Raw genomic sequence first — 18,495 nt, forward strand, 5'->3', positions numbered from 1 at the left:
GCATATCTCGCAAAACTTCGCAAGTTATGTTGCTATGCTCAATTTGCGAGATATACGAGATATGCGAAGGTTGACGTGAGTACGCTCAATATATAATATATAATGTACATCGACTGTTAATCGATGTACATTTGCAACTCATTTAGATCAAAATTTTCGAGGTTCAATTATAAATTCTTTTATAGTTAAGTAAACATTTATTTGTTCGTAAAAAATATTCGAACTATTTTTTTTATTTTTTTAAACCTATTTTTGAAATTCAGGTTTAACACTGTATGACTAAGGAGTCAGAAATATTTTTTTTTAAATAAATAACACATTTATTTAATTCAAGATGCCAAAAAGTTTCATTCGCTCATTCGGATTTTGTCATTGGTTCACGGAAAATATCACTGTGGGAAATTAAAATATTTTGACGAATGAAAAAATTTGATTTTGAGCCGAAAATGACGATGACGTGAAGTGCGGAAGGATTTTATAGGCATCTTGAATTAAATAATTGCGTTATTTATGCTAGTAAAATTTTATTTTTCACTTTTTAATTATTCCTTATGAAACCTATTATTTCAAAAACATGTAAATATTTCGGCAATTTTCCTCAAAAATATATAAATATTGTTAATGCTTCGACGATTAAGAAAAATCTAATTGACCTACAAGAAATTTTGATTTTAAACGAACTCAAAATATATTTACTCACAGCTAATAAATTAATCCAGAAATTTTGCTTGAGTAATTTAATTAAATTCTTAAAAAAATACAAAATCAAAATCTAGAGTTTAAAATAAAATTTTAGGAAATCCAGCCGTAATGTGGGACAGACTGAAATGGCAGTTACAAACTTATAATTAAATAATTGCATTATTGATTGTAGCATAAGTTTATTTTAGACTTTTTAAACATTCAGTATTAAATAAACAAATTGTTTCCAAAATATGTAGAATTTTCAACGATTTTCAACAAGTTTGAACCCAAAATTCTAATTGTCTATAAAAATTATCCGGTTTTCAAATTTCAAATATATTTCCATCAACTCAAAGTGCTTGATTTTAATTGAGCTTCCGTAGAATTTAAATTCTAAAATTATGTTGAAATGCAAATCTTAAATTAAAAATTAATAATTTTACGAAGCCGTCATGTAGGAAGAAGAGGCAATGATCATCTTAAATTAAATGTTGCCGTTTAGCAAAACAATGTTTATGACTTTTAAATTCTACATTTTTTTAAAATTCGTCAGTTCTGTCAGTATTTTTTGCCGATTGAAATTTTGAGCGTTAAGGTGCACTTATATGTAGATTTTTTTAAATTTTAATTTTTTTGTCTCAAGTTTCCCTTCCTTCAGGAATTATTTACATATTTTAGAAACAATAAGTTGAATTATGTATCAATAAAAAGTCAGAAAAAGATTTTGATAAAGAATAACGCATTTAAATACTTCAAGATTTCCTGCTTGTGCAAAATTTGGATTCAAAATTTAAATTCTACAAGGTATTAATTTAATTAGGTAAATTTTTGTGAAAACTCGAGAATTCGTGTTTATCTATAATTAATGTTTCTGAACAATTGATTAATTACGAAATACAGAAACTGAAAGTATCGGGAAGTTCTTGTCTCAAAATTGTTTTTTTTTTTTGTTAGAATCAATGCTCAAAACATTTTGGAGCTCAATTAGCAAATGTTTTTGTTTAAAATCGGCAAATAATTGATAACTTTATATAATTTAAAACAAAAATATGGGAAATATTTACACATTTTTAAAATAAAATTTAGGCCGCAAATTGTAGAATAAAAAAGCCAGAAATAAACTTTCAATTCAACATATTCCACCAGGTACAAATTGATTCAGATTTTTATGAAAACTCGGGGCGAATTACGGATGACAGATATGCATGTTCAAAATATCAATCGTCAAGTTGGTCAGAATATTGGCGAAATTTTGGTACTTTTTTTAAAAATTAATAATGTGTATGATTTAAAAGTCGAATGAAAATTTTGTTAAATGCAATAATAGATTAACTAATAAAAGATCAAGATCTCTATCTCTGGGTGGATTGAATAAAATTCTTTAAAATTCAAATTTGGCAACCTAAAAATTTGATTTTTACGAAAGATCGACGAATTACTCAATTTATGGGTAATATTTTTGAAAAGTGACTGTTTTTGTTTCATAAAATTCGTATTTTTAAACATTTAATACTAAAATTTTGCGTATTTCAATTAGAAGAAACCTGAACGTAAAATCGTCAAATATAAATTTTAAGGCGTTTTTACGTAATTTTGTTAAACTGATTTAAATGTCCAAATTTTCATTCGTCAAAATGACAAAAATTGTGAGAGAATTTCCGCCTTTTTGAAAAATGGGCAAGGTTGTATGATTTAGTAATTGAAAATAAAATTTAATCGAAGTAAATAACGCGATCGTAAAATTCCATATTTAGTAAAGAAAAAACTTACAATTTTTTAATTTCAATTTAGCAGTCTCAACCCTGCAAATCTTATTAGGCAAATTTGTATTCTAAAAATCAACGAATTACTTCTTTATCTATATAACATTTACGAAAAATGACAAATTTTTAAGAAATATTTACGAAATAAAAGGATAGAAATATATGTAATTTCCCGTTATTTTTGCACAAAATTATTGTGCTTACTTTGTTATCTTGTGTACCTCAATTAGAAAAAAACTTAAATCGTCGAAATATTTACAGAATTGTATACATTTTTTAAAAAATCGTAGAAATATTCAACAAATATTTACATCCAAACGGTCAAAATATTGAAAGAACTTCCGTAGTTTTTTGAAAAATTTGCAATTTTGTATGTCTGACTAAAAAAAGCTAAAAATTAAAATTTATTTAAATGCAATAAGGCACTTATTTAATTCAAGATAAATGCCGTTTAATCACGTAGGATTTCGGAAAATTTTATTTTACGTAAGATTTAAATTTCGTACAATTTTTTAAATTTACATTCTGGTGACTAAAATTTGACCACGTACATTTCTATGAATAAATTACGAGTGACGTATCGTTTATAATAATTGGGTATGATCATGTGAATCATAATTGACTGACATTGAAAATTGACTCAATCATTTGATTCACAAATTAGTAATGCCATAATCATACCTGTTCAAAAATTTAGTTTTCATTCAAAAGTCAGTCATTGCTATTTTTACTGAATATTTTCATTCACATTCAGTCATTTTCTTTCAAATACATATCATTTCACTTAATCCCACTTCATTTCTTACTTCGCCCCTGTATTCAGCATAGGGTGAAAAATGAAATGAGTGAAAAATCTTTCATTCACAGTCATTCATCTGAAATGACGGAATTTTTCAATCATTTCCATTGAAATCACCGGGAATTCATTTTCATTCACTATCATTCACTATCATAATCACTTAAATGAGTGAAAGTGAACAGGAATGAGTTTGATATTTGAGTGTTTGATATTTGCATTTTCAGTTGAAATCACAGTTACGCCTACGATACTTTTTTTTAGCAAAATATGTTTACAAAGTCAACTCAGGTCAACCAGGGCAAGGAGAACCACGGGATTTTGCTCTTGAAAACCCATACCCCGGGGTTTTACCTGGGTTTTGCGGGTAGTCGGGGTGCCCGGGGTAGTCGGGGTGCCCGGGGTAGTCGGAGTTTTGGGGCAAACTGAGTCACGACCTCATGTCTTAAGTTGTGAAGGAAGTCTGCTTTTTCAGCAATTTAACAAATCATAACAATAACAAACAATAACAAAGCTGCTTATTAATTCAATTTTATTAACTTGTTTTATTATTAAATTGTTAGTAAAGCCCTGCTATAATACTTTATAAAATTTGAAAACCTCGACTACCCGTGGGTATTACTCGTTTTTGCTACCAAAAATCCACGAAAACCCTCAAAACCCCAAAAACCCTGGGTAACATACCCTGACGTAAACTTACAAACGCAGTTACGAACTTGACGAAAGAAATCCCTCATTGTATGATTTAAAAAAATGCACAAATAAAATTTTATTAAAAGAAATCAACCATTATTTAATTAAAGATGCCACCCACTGACTCGTACTTACTCTCTGTCGGACATTATGGTTGTGTAATTTTTGATTTGACGTTAGTAAAAAATTTAGAATTAAAATTCTGCAAGCTAAATATCAGCATGGATTTAATGTCGCTTTTTTTCAAAATCATCGAAACATTACATTGACAAAATTTTTATGAAAAATCCACGAATTACGTACATATCTGCATACCTGTTCACTTTCATTCATTTGACTAATTATGATAGTGAATGATAATGAGTGAAAATGAGTTTCCTTTAATTTGAATAAAAATGACTGAAGGATTCCGTCCGTCATTTCAGATGAATGACTGTGAATGAAAGGATTTTCACTCCGTTCATTTTTCACCCTATGCTTAATACATAGGGCGAAGTATGAAATGAAGTTGAATGAAGTGAAATGAATTGAATTTGAACGAAAATGACTGAATGTGAACGAAAATTTTCAGTCAAAAATCCGGATGAATGACTGACATATGAATGAAAACTAAATTTTTGAACATTTACACATATCTGTAATGTGTGCTAGAGAATTACCAATTGTTGAGAAATATTTACGAAAGATAACAGTAAGAGTAGAAATTTTCGAAGATTTTTTCGTTATTTTTCAATTGGTCAAAACTTCAATTGTCAAGTATTCACGTATTTTTGAAAGATTTCAAATTTTGTATGACCAAAAAGTCCTAAATTAAATTTTGTCAAATGAAGCAAGTTTATTGTTTAATTCTAGATATCGTTCCATCTTCCTAAAATTTGAATTTAATTCCAGATTTTGATTTCGTAATGCTTTGGGAATTTAAATTCTGCATCGTTCAAATTTCGTTAGCAAATTTTGATTTTGATTTTTGAAATTTTTTGAAATTTTGTCATGCTTTTATGAAAACCAAACCACTATAAATTAATACCTACATGTCTGTAATATTTACTAAAAACATTATTAAATTTTTAAGAAATATTTACGAAAGCAAACAAAGTAATATGAAATTCCGAGCATTTTTACATTAGATTTCAATATATTTAATGTTCAAAACTTCAATCGTCAAAATATTGACAGAAATTACGTATTTTCGAAAAAATTGGTAATTTTGTATGTATGACCAAAAATTCAGATTCTGCATTGTCCAAATTTGGTTAGAAATAAATTTATGAAAACCAAACCGGTATGAATTGCATACATATTTGTAATATTTGATAAAAACATTATTAAATTTTTAAGAAATAGTTAGGAAAGAAAACAGTAAGCAAACATATACCTGTTCACTTTCATTCATATGACTGATTATGATGGTGAATGAAAATGAATTTACTGTCATTTGAATGAAAATGAGTAAAAGATTCCGTCATTTCGGATGAATAACTGTGAATGAAGAATTTATCACTCATTTTATTTTTCACCCTATGCTCAATACATATGGGGAGAAGTAAGAAATGAAGCCAGATGAAGTTAAATAAAATGAGTTTGAAAGAAACTGACTGAATCTGAATGAAACCCTTAAGTCAAAAATCGGGATGACTGAACTTTGAATGAAAAAAGTTTTTTGAACAGGTATGAGTAAACAGTAAATAAACTAATTTCCCAGCATTTTTACATTATATTTCAATAGATTTAATGCTCAAAACTTCAATCGTAAAAATATTCACAGAGCTTATATATTTTTACAAGATGGGTAATTTTGTATGACCAAAAAGTCGTAAATTTAATTTTGTGAAAAGAAACAAAACAATTGTGCAATTGCAGATTAGAGATTATTTTGACTGTTTACCTAAATTTGCATTTAATTACAAAGGACACCTACGAACTTCCCCTTTTTTACGGCCCCTTAGAGACGATTTCGCTCCAAAATCCCCGGCCCCTTTATTTGCTCAATTTTTCGAGTATTTAAATATAGTAACTTGGTGATTTACAGCTAAATAATCAAAGGTTTAGATTTTAGCCCGAACCATGGCTTTATATGTCGTCATGTCTGTTTGTCTGTCTGTATTTCGATAACTTTAATACATTGACCGATTTAAACCAAATTTGGTAACAACATTTGTCTGCATAATGCAACAACCAAGTTAAAAGATGGGGTCGATCAAAAAGTAATTGGACCGATGGGGGTCAAATACATACATACATGTCAGGTGGGGTCGTTGATGCATAGTTTTCCAAATAGTCATATGAGGCATATTCGAAAATTCGAATTCTAGAATTCGGTACAATTGTCCTAATGTAAATATAATGTCGTAACGTAAGGGGCATCAAGAGTTTTTTTATTGGAGGTACCCGACCCATACCGATTTTCAGACATTATCTTAAAAAGCCGAAATTCGGTACCGTGATACCTAATGGCTTCTCATGGACGATTATGAAGTTAAAAGTGAGCAAAGTGTGACCACAGATTAAATATGTATATGCAAATATGTATTTAAGTGTTCGATTTTTCGCCGTGGTAGGGATTTTTGACCCGAAACCTGTTCTTAGAAAAAAATCCAGTGGCCGTCGGAAAAATCGTACACCGTCGTACGATTGCTCATTTTTTCTTCTAAATACATGTCGCATCCATTAAAAACAACTCATTGTTAGTGTTTTGATTATTTTTTGCAATGGTAAAATACGAAACGAAGAAAAAACAAGGGGTCAAGTCAAGGATGCTTGACAACTTTAACAATACTTCCAAGGTTGAGACAATTTCTTAGAAAACCCTAATTTTCGAAAAGCCTGGAGTCTTTTGACTCTAATGTGCGCCGCACAAATTTTCACCCACAAAATAAAACGCCCAAAAATTGCCAACACTCACATTTCGTTCGTTTGAATTAATTTTTTCACCATGGGCACAAGAATTAATGCACTTGTAAATGTAAAGCCGGTTATTTCGGCGCTCCAGCAGAAATGTGTGTGCTTTTTTATCGTTAGCGACGGCCAAAATGCCTGGAGTATTAGCACTTCAACACTCTCAATAATTTTTTGACAAAATTGTTACCTGCGGAGATACTATGCAACTCTACCGCGTGGTAACACTATGGTAACAAATTGTCTTCTGGGGGTAAGAAATTGTCTCCGGTATCGGTAATATTTTTATTACCTGAGCGTTGACAATGGGGGTCGCGCAGGATTTAGCCTCTGTATATATGCTACCCTTCGGTGATAAATTATTACCCGAGCGGAAGAGTTGCATAGTACCTCCGCCGGTAGCAATATCTTCAAAAAATTATTGAGAGTGAACAATAGAGGTTTTTGAGGTCACGGGAGCAACTGTCGTAACCTTGTATTATGTAGTCAAGCTTCGTAAAAATTGTGACGCGATTTTTATGACAAAATCTTACAATACTTGCAAAATCTCGTAACCGTCGTAATTTATTTTGCAATACCAAGAATACTAAAGATAAGGATGCGAAGAAATAATGAATACCCTCACTGTAAAGTTTTAAAAAAGTTATCCACAATTTTTTTGACACCAAATTTTTTCAAAAAAATAATTCTGACCTATCTGAGACATTAAAAATTACCAACGACTAACGAGGAAATTGTCGGCAGATACTTTTGACCTCTGTGTACAACTACGTACTGTAGGTCTGTAAGTTGAGATTTTTTAATCCAGTGCATAAAAGTGCTTGTTTCTGTCCAGTTAAATTGGTTCGGTCGAAGCAGAATTTACTTGGAATTATTTGTTTCACCCTAGTGCTACATTTTGTTCCTACGGTTTATTTCCTAATAAATCTTGGTTCGGGCTACGCGAAGCTATTTTGGGAGATATTTTGATTTTTAATTTGTGCATGATTTTGTTGTTAGCAACGACGTGGTGAGCACATTTTGGCGTAAATTTTCATAAAAAACCCCCTCGGGATTTTGGCCATACCTCGGAAAGTCCAACGAGCTCCCCTCCAGATTTTTTAAATTGTGATTAGAAAGACTTAATACATAATTATGCAAAATTTTGAAGGGGAGCTCGATGGACTTTTCCTGAAATAAATTTCCAAACTTATGCATTTTTTGGGCCAGTAACTAGGTCAAGTCCTAAGGTGTCCTTTGGATTTCGATTTGGATTTCGCTTGGAAACTTTGAGAATTTAAATTTTGCATGATACAAACTTCGTTAGGAATGCTTTTATGAAAACCAACCCGCTACATACATATTTGTAATGTTTACTAAGAACATTGTTAAATTTGTAAGAAATATTTACGAAATAAAACAGTAAGTAAACAGTAAATTTATTTAACTAAAAGGTCTTGCAGTTTAAGTTAGACATTTGTTTGCTTAAAATCTTTTTGTTTGCTTAAAATCTTTGAAACATTACCAAAAGTTATATATTATTAAAAATAAATAATTAAATAGTAATTATATTTGCAAATTTTTGAAATAATAGGTTTAATATTGTATGACTAAACCGTCAGAAACAAAATTTTGCGAAAAAATAGTTGAAAAATCAAATTTGAGATTCATTAATTCAATGACTTTGAGTAAATTTATTCGGGAATGGTTTTGTAGTTCAAATTTGAAACTTTTTTTAAGAAATATTTACGAAAGAAAACAGTAATATGAATATTCCGAGCATTTTTACATTATATTTCAATATATTTAATGTTCAAAACTTCAATCGTCAAAGTATTGACAGAAATTACGTAGTTTCGAAAAAATGGATAATTTTGTATGTATGACCAAAAAGTCATAAATCATATTTTGTAATTTTGCAATTTAAATTCTACAAGGAACTATGCAGATTTTTATGAAAACTAGAGGAATTTTGTATTTATCTTTAATATTTGTGACAAAATGATCAAATTTTTAAGAAATGTTTACGAAATAAAGAAACTGAATGTATTGGGACGTACTTTTCTCAAAATTGTTTTTTGTTATAAGACTAATGCTCAAAATATTTTGGAACTTCATAATTGTTTTTTTTAATCAGTGAATAATTAATAACTTTATATAATTTTGAAAAAATAGCGGAAATATTTACATATTTTTAGTATTCTACCATTAAAACGTCGGAAATAAAATTTTGCCAAAAGTAATAATGTAATTCTTAAGTTGGAGATTAGCGAGGAAGAATCATATTTTTAAAATTTCGATAATTTCAGTTTCAGTTCAACAAGTAATCTACCAGATATTTCAGAAGATTTTTATGGAAATCAATGAATTACGGATGACAAATCTGCAGGTAATATTCAAAATTTCAATTGTCAACTTGGTCAAAATATTGAATTTTTATACTTTGTTTATACATTTTGTATATTTGTGTTTTTTTGTATATAGATCGGAAAAGATTTAAAGAATTTTGAATACAAATTTCCCGTTTACAAATCTTATTTGCACAAAATTTGGACAAGGATATTAATTTATATAGAAATTCTGGCAAAAATCGGGCTTGCATAAAATATTTTCGGACATGCACAACTAAAATAAATAATTTGAACTATACATAAAATATTTTTTTTAACTGCAAAATTAAGGGTTAAAATTTCCTGGATTAATTAGCTGAAAAAAATTGCATAAAATATAATTTCGTTTTTTTAACATGTTGAAAAATGTTAAGAATTTTTTTTCCCGTAGGAGTTGCACGTCATTTACGACAATTAATGGAAATAAGGATATAATAAAACATAACGCAAATTCGACGACCGGTCTAACGTTATCTCATATGCAGTACCCGCGGAAGCCATGGGGACATCTGGGGACATTGTGAGGGAGGAATCTATATGACATGAGCAGATGGTGGGACATTGTCCCTATGCCCCCCGCTTGTGCGGCCACTGTACCTTGTTTATACATCTGAGTAGTCTGAATTCACAATTCACCCAGTGGCTGCGGATGCCGTGGGGACATATGGAGATATTAGCACTGTAGGATAGGGGAGAGACGGGTTTAAATAAGATGGGAGGATGATGAGGGCATCGAACAACCGTAGGGACATTGTCCCTACGTTTCCGCGGTCACTGGTAGTATGCGAGTTAGTGACAAACCGGAAGTGGTAAAACTCGATATTCATATTACTGATAAAAAGCTAGTAATACACACTTATGTTTTTACGTAGTGTATTCTCTCATAGCTCATTAAATTCTAGTTAAACTCGTAAAGACTATTTATTTGCATAATTATTCCAGATTTAAATAAATAATGGATCACGACAAGGAGTTTAAGCACGTGCGAAAATATGTCGTCACATTTAAATCAGTAGCTTTCATATCGCTGGTAAGTATTTGTAATTAATTGATCAGTTAATTTTGATGGAATAATTATGTTAAAATATTTTTTAATATTCGTAATATTGAACTAATATTCGTAAAGTTGTAAAAGATAGACATAAAAGACCTTCGTAAATTAGAGTAAATTATACTTTTGTAAAGTTTGCCCAATTTACGAAGTTTACCAAAAAGTTGCGAAGCTGAACGATAAACTTTTTAGTAAGAATGGGATTTTTGTAAACCTCGTATATGTCATACATAAATTTACGCTATTTACAAAGTTGCGAAGGTGACGTGAAAGAAAACCCTCTTCGTTAAATTTAAGCTATTTACGATGTTTACCAAAAATGTGTCGTGAAAACTAGAGGTGAGCTGGATATCCATTTTTTTGGATAATGCATGGCCCGATCCGATCCAACTGGATTTGGATGGATTGGATCTGAAATTTTTTGGGTGAAATGGATTTGGATGGATTGGATCTGAAATTTTTTGGGCCAATTGGATTTGGATGGATTGGATCTGAAAATTTTTGGGCCAATTGGATTTGGATGGATTGGATCAGGGTGGATTGGATATGGTCGGTTTGGATAAAATTTCCTCAACACACAGCTTATGCCGGAGTACATTTTTCATGAATCCAATGCTGCCCCGAAAACTAACCGGCCCATTTCTTTATTGGCATAGCATGCCACACAAGAGCCACATATCCAGTCCCAATAAAATTTACTCTAACATAACACGGTTTAACTTGAAGACTGAGTCTTATTTTAAATTAATAGAGGTTATTAATCTGAATGTATGAGAAGTTAAGGTGAGTAATTACACTACTCATTAATTTTTTATTGAATAGTCAGAAATAATTAACCACTTTTCAAATACAGGAAATGACTTCTTTTGGTGGATCACCAGCTCTCGACGTCGAGACGGTCCACGTGGAGGCAGAAGCAATTTCTCAAGAGACGATTCAAATTCAAGGCGAAACCAGTCAGAATTCCATTATAAACTTTTCCAGAGACGTCATCCTTGGGTTATGGGCACAACATAGCACTCGGTTATCATTTGTGGACAAGTCTGTCAGCAGATTGAAATCATTAGACTACTGGAAAAATTTTCAAGTAGTTCAAATGGATCAAGTCGCAGTTGACTACGTTAAGTGCAAATTGTGCAATGCAATTTATACCTGGAATAAGAAATCGGGAACCAGTAATCTTAAAAATCATTCATGTCTTCACAGCGACGTCGCTGGAACCAAGAAGAACAGCACTCAAGATCCAAACCAGAAAAAAATTACATCATTTTCGAAGAAATCTTTGCCCATCAAATGCATTGACGAATTAAATGAATGCATCGTAGTTGGACTTGCTCAAGATTTGAAGCCACTACGAATGGTGGAAGCGAGAGGATTTAGGAGAATCACACAAGCTTTGGTCAATTTTGGAGCCACTCATGGACGTCAAGATATATCTAATATTCTTCAGCATCGTACGACCTTAAAACGAAAACATTTACCAAAAATTGTGGCTGAAAAAGAGGACTCAGTGAGATGTGCTTTGAAGACGACGTCGTCTTATCCCAAGTTCTCCTTCACATTGGACATGTGGTCCGACAAGCATCAACAAAGGCAATTTCTTTCACTCTCAATTCACTTTATCGACAATGAATGGAATTTGAGGAGTCACATGATGGCAGTCGAAGAGTTCAAAGAATCTTTTAAATCCACCCAGAATATTCGCTCCCACGTTCATAGAATCCTATCAAAATACTTTGGTCACGAACAAGGTGAAGAGATTATGTCAGCGTCATTCGCAGTGACGGATGGGGGAAGCAATATGATCAACATATTTGATCATAGGTTGCCTTGTATGTGTCACCGCCTTAATTTAATAGTTCAGTGGACACTTAATCAAAAACAAATTCCATCTGTCGAAAAAATACAGGAACGAATCGAGAAGGGAAATCCAATTAGTGAAAAGAAACTATTCAATTTACAAACTCACTGCCCCAAAACCAAGGACGTCCTTGGCGATTTGAAAAAACTCGTAGAATATTTTAAAAAGGCAGGACTCAACATCAATCCTCCCATTAGTTTGAAGCAGGATGTTGATACTCGTTGGAACAGCCAGCTCATGATGTTAGAGTCATACGCCCGCTCGTCTGAGGAAGTGAAGAAGATTCTCTTAGAAAAGAAAAAGCTGGACAAGGTCAACAATATTCATGACGACGTCGTCAGCTAATTAATTAAATTTCTGAAGCCACTAAGCGAGTGTTCAGATGTATTTAGTGGCGACAAAAACCCGACGTTCCAATGTATTGTCCTTTGGTTCCATAAGATACAAGAACATCTTAAAATAACAGACAAGGATTCTAAAGAGATAAAAAGTTTGAAAGCTCAATCTCAGAATTGCTTAGCAGAATACTGGACCCCAAAACCAATTTACTATGCCGCATGCATGTTAGATCCTAGGTAAGACATTGCCCTATTCTTGATTTCATAGATTGTACTGACAAACGAAATGATATAAAATTATGATGTTATAAAGATATAGAAAACTCAAGTTTGCCGACGAGGATGCGAAACAACAAGCACGTGACTGTCTTAGGAACTATATGGCAGTTGAACGTTCAACTTGTTCTTCCCCTGACCTTCATCAGTCGACGTCGACTGAGGCCCTGTCCATACAACCCTCCGCCCCAAAACGTGGACGATTTTCGGAGCTGGAGGACTCAGATGAAGAAGTTGAGGAACTTGACGAATTGGATAGCTATTTGATCTATGTTTTCAAAAATCCTCTGCCGTTAAGTAAGTTTAATTTTTACAAAAATGATACTCGACTTATAATTTATGATGTGAATAATAATTTATGATGAACAATGAATGAATATTTCTTTAACGTTAGATGCGGACGGAACATTCGATATTTTACAATTTTGGCGCGAAACCACTGAATTTCCAATGTTACGAAAAGTGGCGAAATGGCTTCTGGCAATTCCAGCATCGCAAGCCAGTGATGAGCGGGTGTTTTCGAGCACTGGGTCGACGTTATCTGTGAGGCGAACCGAACTGAGTGGAACAACTCTTTCCCAATTGACATTTATTCATAAGAATTGTTAAATTGTTAAACAAGTAGATCTATTAGAAATAATTAATAATGGTGACAATATAAGAATTATTTGCTTAAATGTGTAAAACCAAGGCTAAATAAAAATTGGTTGAAAGTTTTATACAATTGCAAATCTTCATTGGACGTCCAATGCTTAAAGAAAAATTTTTACAGCGTCGTCTAAAGATCCTCGGCATTGTGGACAATTATTCAGAACACGAATTGGGAATCCAGGGTGAACTTGTCCAGTGTCCTCATCGGTCCATGGAATTCCTTCGGCGAAACGCTCTTGTCGAAGTCCATTCATACAAGCTCCGCAAAAGCAGTGCCCACATCTTAGTGCCCAAGCTTTAGGCTCATTCTCACACAATGAACACGCAATCTGTTGAATTAATTACCAAATTTTAATTATGCGCTACTAACTGACTTAGAAAAATATAGCAATAATAATACTATTTATTTATCTTTCTCCAGTTTTCATCAGCCCCGTTTATCTTTTTCATGGAATTTTTCCATTTTTCATCCAGTATATTCGATTCCGTCTTAATAACTTGCAGATCTTCTTCGATGTAAAGGTATTCAAATTTTTGTATCCAATCAAATAGTTCAGTTTTCTTATTATTCATCAGCTTTTTCTCAGCCTCAAACACCAATGGACGTCCATTGCTTTGAGGAATACATTGATCTATCCACGATGAAATGCAGCCAATAGAATCTATTATCTTTGATAGCATAGTCTGTGCAATTTTCAGGTTGTTGATAGAAACGTAGCTGTCATTGTTCAATTTTTTACTCAATTCATTGATATCTTCCCACCGGTGAAAGGAAATAATAACTTCGTCATCGTCAGGCCAAATTACTCTGGACTAAAATTCAAAGTTAACTTGAATTCAAACTTTATTAGGCACACATTCATATTATAATTGTGTTACCTTTTTAATAATCCATCCGATTTGTCGACACTTTTTAGATATAATAGCTAAGTCATCCCTCATCTGCTTCAAGTTTAGGTGACAAATTCGCGCACTATCGACGTCGGTAGTTAAACTAATATTTTTAATGCGTTTTAAGCTATCGTGTATATTTTCCAAGCAATCCATTAATCTTGAGGTTTCTTCTTGTACAAGAGATAACTATATTATTGGAATTGTAAGTGGTTTCATTAGGTCGGCAATTAATATTGATACTTATCCTTAGTTAGAAAATACCTTTGGGAGTGGAGCTGTTCGAGCTGCGTTTATAGCAGCCATTTTTATATTCTGTGGTGTCGAATTTCGATTACTGGCACCACTAGCCCACCTACTCTTCTGTATTTCTTTCTTTGCTTTATTTTTACTGTCGACGTCGACATGGGCGTTGCACTTTCTAGCGTGGTGGGTCGGATCCCCGCAAACCCAGCACGAATCATCCATGCTATAAAACTATGAAGAAAGAAACTTATTAAAATCAATCGGTTCAACTGATAAAGCTAATTATGCAAAAGAACCTCACCGTATCACTCAATAATTTCCTCTACGATTTTTAATAGTTCTATTTTTAATTAAGTGCACTTAAATTGTCAGTGTCACACACACACTACTTAATAAGTAAAAAAACAGCTGCCTGCGACTACTGTAAGATTGCGCACAATAGGGGTGATTTGAGATACATAAGTTAATGTATTTCACCTGCGTATTTCTTAATGAGTTTAAGTTGATCGGATCAGAAATTTTTATGAATGAATGAGTCGCATTTGGATGGATTGGATCTGAATTTTTTTGGGCCAATTGGATTTGGATGGATTGGATCTGAAATTTTTTGGGCCAATTGGATTTGGATGGATTGGATCTGAAATTTTTTGGGCTAGTTGGATTTGGGTGGATCGGATCGAAAAAAATTTGGGCCAACTGGATTTGGATGGATTGGATCTCAAATTTTTTGGGCCAATAGGATTTGGATGGATTGGATCTGAAAATTTTGGGGCGAAACGGATTTGGATGGATTGGATCTTAATTTTTCTGGTTGAATCGGATTTGGATGGATCGGATCTCAAAAAATCACGATCCAGCTCACCTCTAGTGAAAACCCTTAATGAAAATTTTTAATTTTAATTTTCATGAAAATGTGTCAATTTTTTGTCCCAGGTTTTTGGACTTTACCTGCTCTCGACGTGTTTTTGGATTTTGATCGCATTTTCTGAACATGACGCCGCGTCGTCCTCCGAGGAAACGAACCCCACAGCGGCGAATTTCCGGTTGCTCGCAATTTTAGTGAATCAAAAACAAGGCGGGGATCCCACTGAAAGGGGAGGATTACTCGAAAACGATGAAATTTCCGGAAATTTTAGCAACTCTGAGACGGACAAAGAGTTGGAAATGTTGCAGAAAAAGTTTGTCCATGCGTGGAACTCGGTTTCGCCCTATTTTCAAGGCGCCTGCGGTCTCGCGGTGGTTTCCGGTTTGGTCCAAGTCGTAGCGTGCATGGCGATTCTAAGTTCGTCGACGAAGGTGAAGAAGAAATTTTTAAAAAAATTAAAAATTAATTGGTAAACTGGAAATTGATTCTAAAAATGGAAATATTTTTTGAAAATGAATTATTAAATTGGAAATATGTGTTATGAAAATGAACCCTTTAAATGGAAATTTGTTTGTGAAACTCAATTCCTAAAATGAAAATGGCTTTCTGAAAAACACTTCCAAAAGTAGAATAAGCTTTCTGAAAATTGATTCTTTAAATGAAAAATTGTTTCAGAAATTTTATTTTTTAAATGTAAATGTAATGTATCTCTAAAAATTAATTCCTCAAATGGAAATATGTTTCAAACTGGAAATATATTTCCGTAAATGGATCCTTAAAGTGGTAATGTGCTTCTTAAATTGGAAATACGTTTCTGAAAATCAGTCCCCAAAATGGGAATATTTTTCTGTAAATCAGGTATTAAAATGGAAATATTTTTCTCAAAAGCTCAGTTCCAAAAATGGAAATGTGTTTCTGAAAATGGATTTTTAACTTGGAAATCTATCTTTTTCAGGGTGCAGGTAAACCGTTTCGTCTCCGATTGTGGAAAGTGTTGCATTTCTGCTTGATAATTACGTTCCTGATTTGCATCGCGATTCCCGTGTCGATTGACAAGTCGCTTAAAGACGGCGGCATCGCGGACCATTTGGACGCCCTCGCGGCGCAGTTGAAGCGCCACAATGCGCCCAGTTTGGATACGGAAGATGTCGACAATATAAAATTGCTGTACATCGCGCTGGCCGGAGATGCCGTCGGGTGCACATTTTTAGTCGTGATTGGGCACTTTGTTCTTTCGTATGTGGGAAGAGCGACCAGATAAGAACGTTGCCAGAGATCGGATATGTATTTATTTCTAGGTTTTTACTCAGAAATATAAATATTTATTCGTATTTCTGCCATTATTTCTAAAAAAAAGGGTTTAAAATTGTATGATTAAAAAGTCAGAAATAAAATTTGTGCTAACTAAAAACCTAATTACTAAATTCCAGATCAATAATTCACAAGAATTTTGAATATCTCGCAAATTTTAAATTTTATAGTTTTTCAATATGCAACATAGCCGCCTGTAAATTTGATTAGGCAGATTAAAAAAAAATAATGAATTACTTATTTATTTGCTTGTAACATTTACGAAAAAATTACCAAGTTTGACAGAAATATTTCAATTCCTGTGACGATTGACAAGTCGCTGACGGACGGTGGCATCGCGGACCATTTGGACGCCCTCGCGGCGCAGTTGAAGCGCAAAAACGCGCCCAGTTTGGACACGGAGGATGTCGACAATATAAAATTGCTGAACATCGCGCTGGCCGGAGATGCCGTCGGGTGCACATTTTTAGTCGTGATTGGTCACTTTGTTCTTTCGTATGTGGGAAAAATCCGCAGATAAGAACGCTGCCAGAGATCGGATATTTATTTATTTCTAGATTTTCCCGGAAAAGACATATTAAGTATGAATAAAAAGTCAAAAATAAAATTTTAAGTAATAACAAGAATTACTAATCTCGAATTGGATTTCGTAACATTTTTAGAATTTAAATTCTACAAGCTAAAAATCTGGATGGAGTTGCAGAATTAAAATTTTTGAAAATTTTGCGGAATTCAAATCTTATTTATGAAATTCAAACATACCAAACGAAACAAATCAAGATATCACACACATCAAAGGCGTATCTTGAATTTAATGATCGCTTTAATTGTGTTAAAGAAATCTGATTTCCGGGTTTTTAACAAAGTTACCCATATTTTTTTAATCTACAATTTCTGTCAATTTTAAGGAATTCAAATTCTCCAAATTTGATACATATTTGTACCAAATTTTGTAGAAATTAATCAATTAGTTCTAGAGTTATCGAAAGACAGACGGAAATGACAATTACATAAGTCCTGGTGAGGGCTAGAAATGGGTGTGTTGTACGATCAAAACGTCAGAAATAAAGTTTCGTTAAAAGAACTAATTAAAATTTTTAATTCAAGATACTCCCACCAGCAATCCATTTACTTTTTTCAAGATTTGAATTTCGTAAAAATTGTTGAATTTAAATTCAACAAGCTAAAAATCAAGGATATGATTTTTAAATATTTTGTGTAATTTTGTATTTTATTTTTTTGCTGAAAATTTCAATAGTTAAAAAAATTGACAGACTTTGCACATTTTTTAAATAATCGCTGTAATATTGTGTGATTAAAAGGTCAGAAATCAAATCTTTTAAAAAGAAATAAGATAATTATTTAATTCAAGATTTATTCTACTACTTTTTGATCGGATATTCTGGATCGGTAATTTTTTAAAGATTTGGGTTTCGTAAAAAATTTAGAATTTAAATTCTGCAAGGTGAAATCAGGACGGATTCAATGAGTCGTTTGTTTCAAATATTGACAGAATCTTTTTAAAAATTCCATAAAAAATTTACATTATTCTTGAAATAATATGCTTAATGTTGTGCGATTAAAAAGCCAGGAATCAAATTTTGTTAGAATAAATGAGGCAAATTATTTAAACCAAGATAAGTGTGTGGCGTTCTTGTGCAAAATTGTCGTATTTAATGGAGTATTTAATGGATGTGTACGAGGAGAAAAGTGAAAACATGATTTTTGAACATTTTTTATGCATTTTTGTGTAATTTTGAGCGAACTAAGGTCCGCGTGTGCAACCTTACGAATCCAGAAGTTAC

At 32.5% G+C, this 18,495-nt stretch overlaps 1 protein-coding gene across 2 annotated transcripts; it reads left to right on the forward strand.

Moving 5' to 3' along the window:
- Positions 1-10,083: 10,083 nt before the first annotated feature.
- LOC110859145 lies at positions 10,084-17,802 on the forward strand. Of its 2 annotated transcripts, XR_004836989.1 has the most exons (4): positions 10,238-12,687; positions 12,764-13,023; positions 13,121-15,810; positions 16,335-17,802. XR_004836989.1 is itself a non-coding variant. In XM_022108015.2 (3 exons), exons 1-3 carry the CDS (start codon positions 10,156-10,158, stop codon positions 16,638-16,640), a joined length of 744 nt encoding a protein of 247 aa, XP_021963707.1. In that variant the 5' UTR covers positions 10,084-10,155; the 3' UTR covers positions 16,641-17,273. The 2 variants fall into 2 exon arrangements, 1 of the variants encoding a protein (XP_021963707.1); XM_022108015.2 differs by lacking the exons at positions 10,238-12,687; positions 12,764-13,023 and adding an exon at positions 10,084-10,230 and having other exon boundaries at positions 15,448-15,810; positions 16,335-17,273.
- Positions 17,803-18,495: the final 693 nt, after the last annotated feature.

Source organism: Folsomia candida, unplaced genomic scaffold (assembly GCF_002217175.1).
Source record: "Folsomia candida strain VU population unplaced genomic scaffold, ASM221717v1 Fcan01_Sc024, whole genome shotgun sequence".
Taxonomy (NCBI): Eukaryota; Metazoa; Arthropoda; class Collembola; order Entomobryomorpha; family Isotomidae; genus Folsomia; species Folsomia candida.

What these genes read in the sequence shown, in the direction of transcription:
- LOC110859145 (XM_022108015.2), top strand. Translation starts at nt 10,156, where the DNA reads ATGGATCACGACAAGGAGTTTAAGCACGTGCGAAAATATGTCGTCACA. An exon ending in CAGTAGCTTTCATATCGCTG is followed by an intron (nt 10,231 to 15,447) that starts GTAAGTATTTGT and finishes TTTTTGTCCCAG; the next exon opens with GTTTTTGGACTTTACCTGCT. An exon ending in TTCTAAGTTCGTCGACGAAG is followed by an intron (nt 15,811 to 16,334) that starts GTGAAGAAGAAA and finishes TATCTTTTTCAG; the next exon opens with GGTGCAGGTAAACCGTTTCG.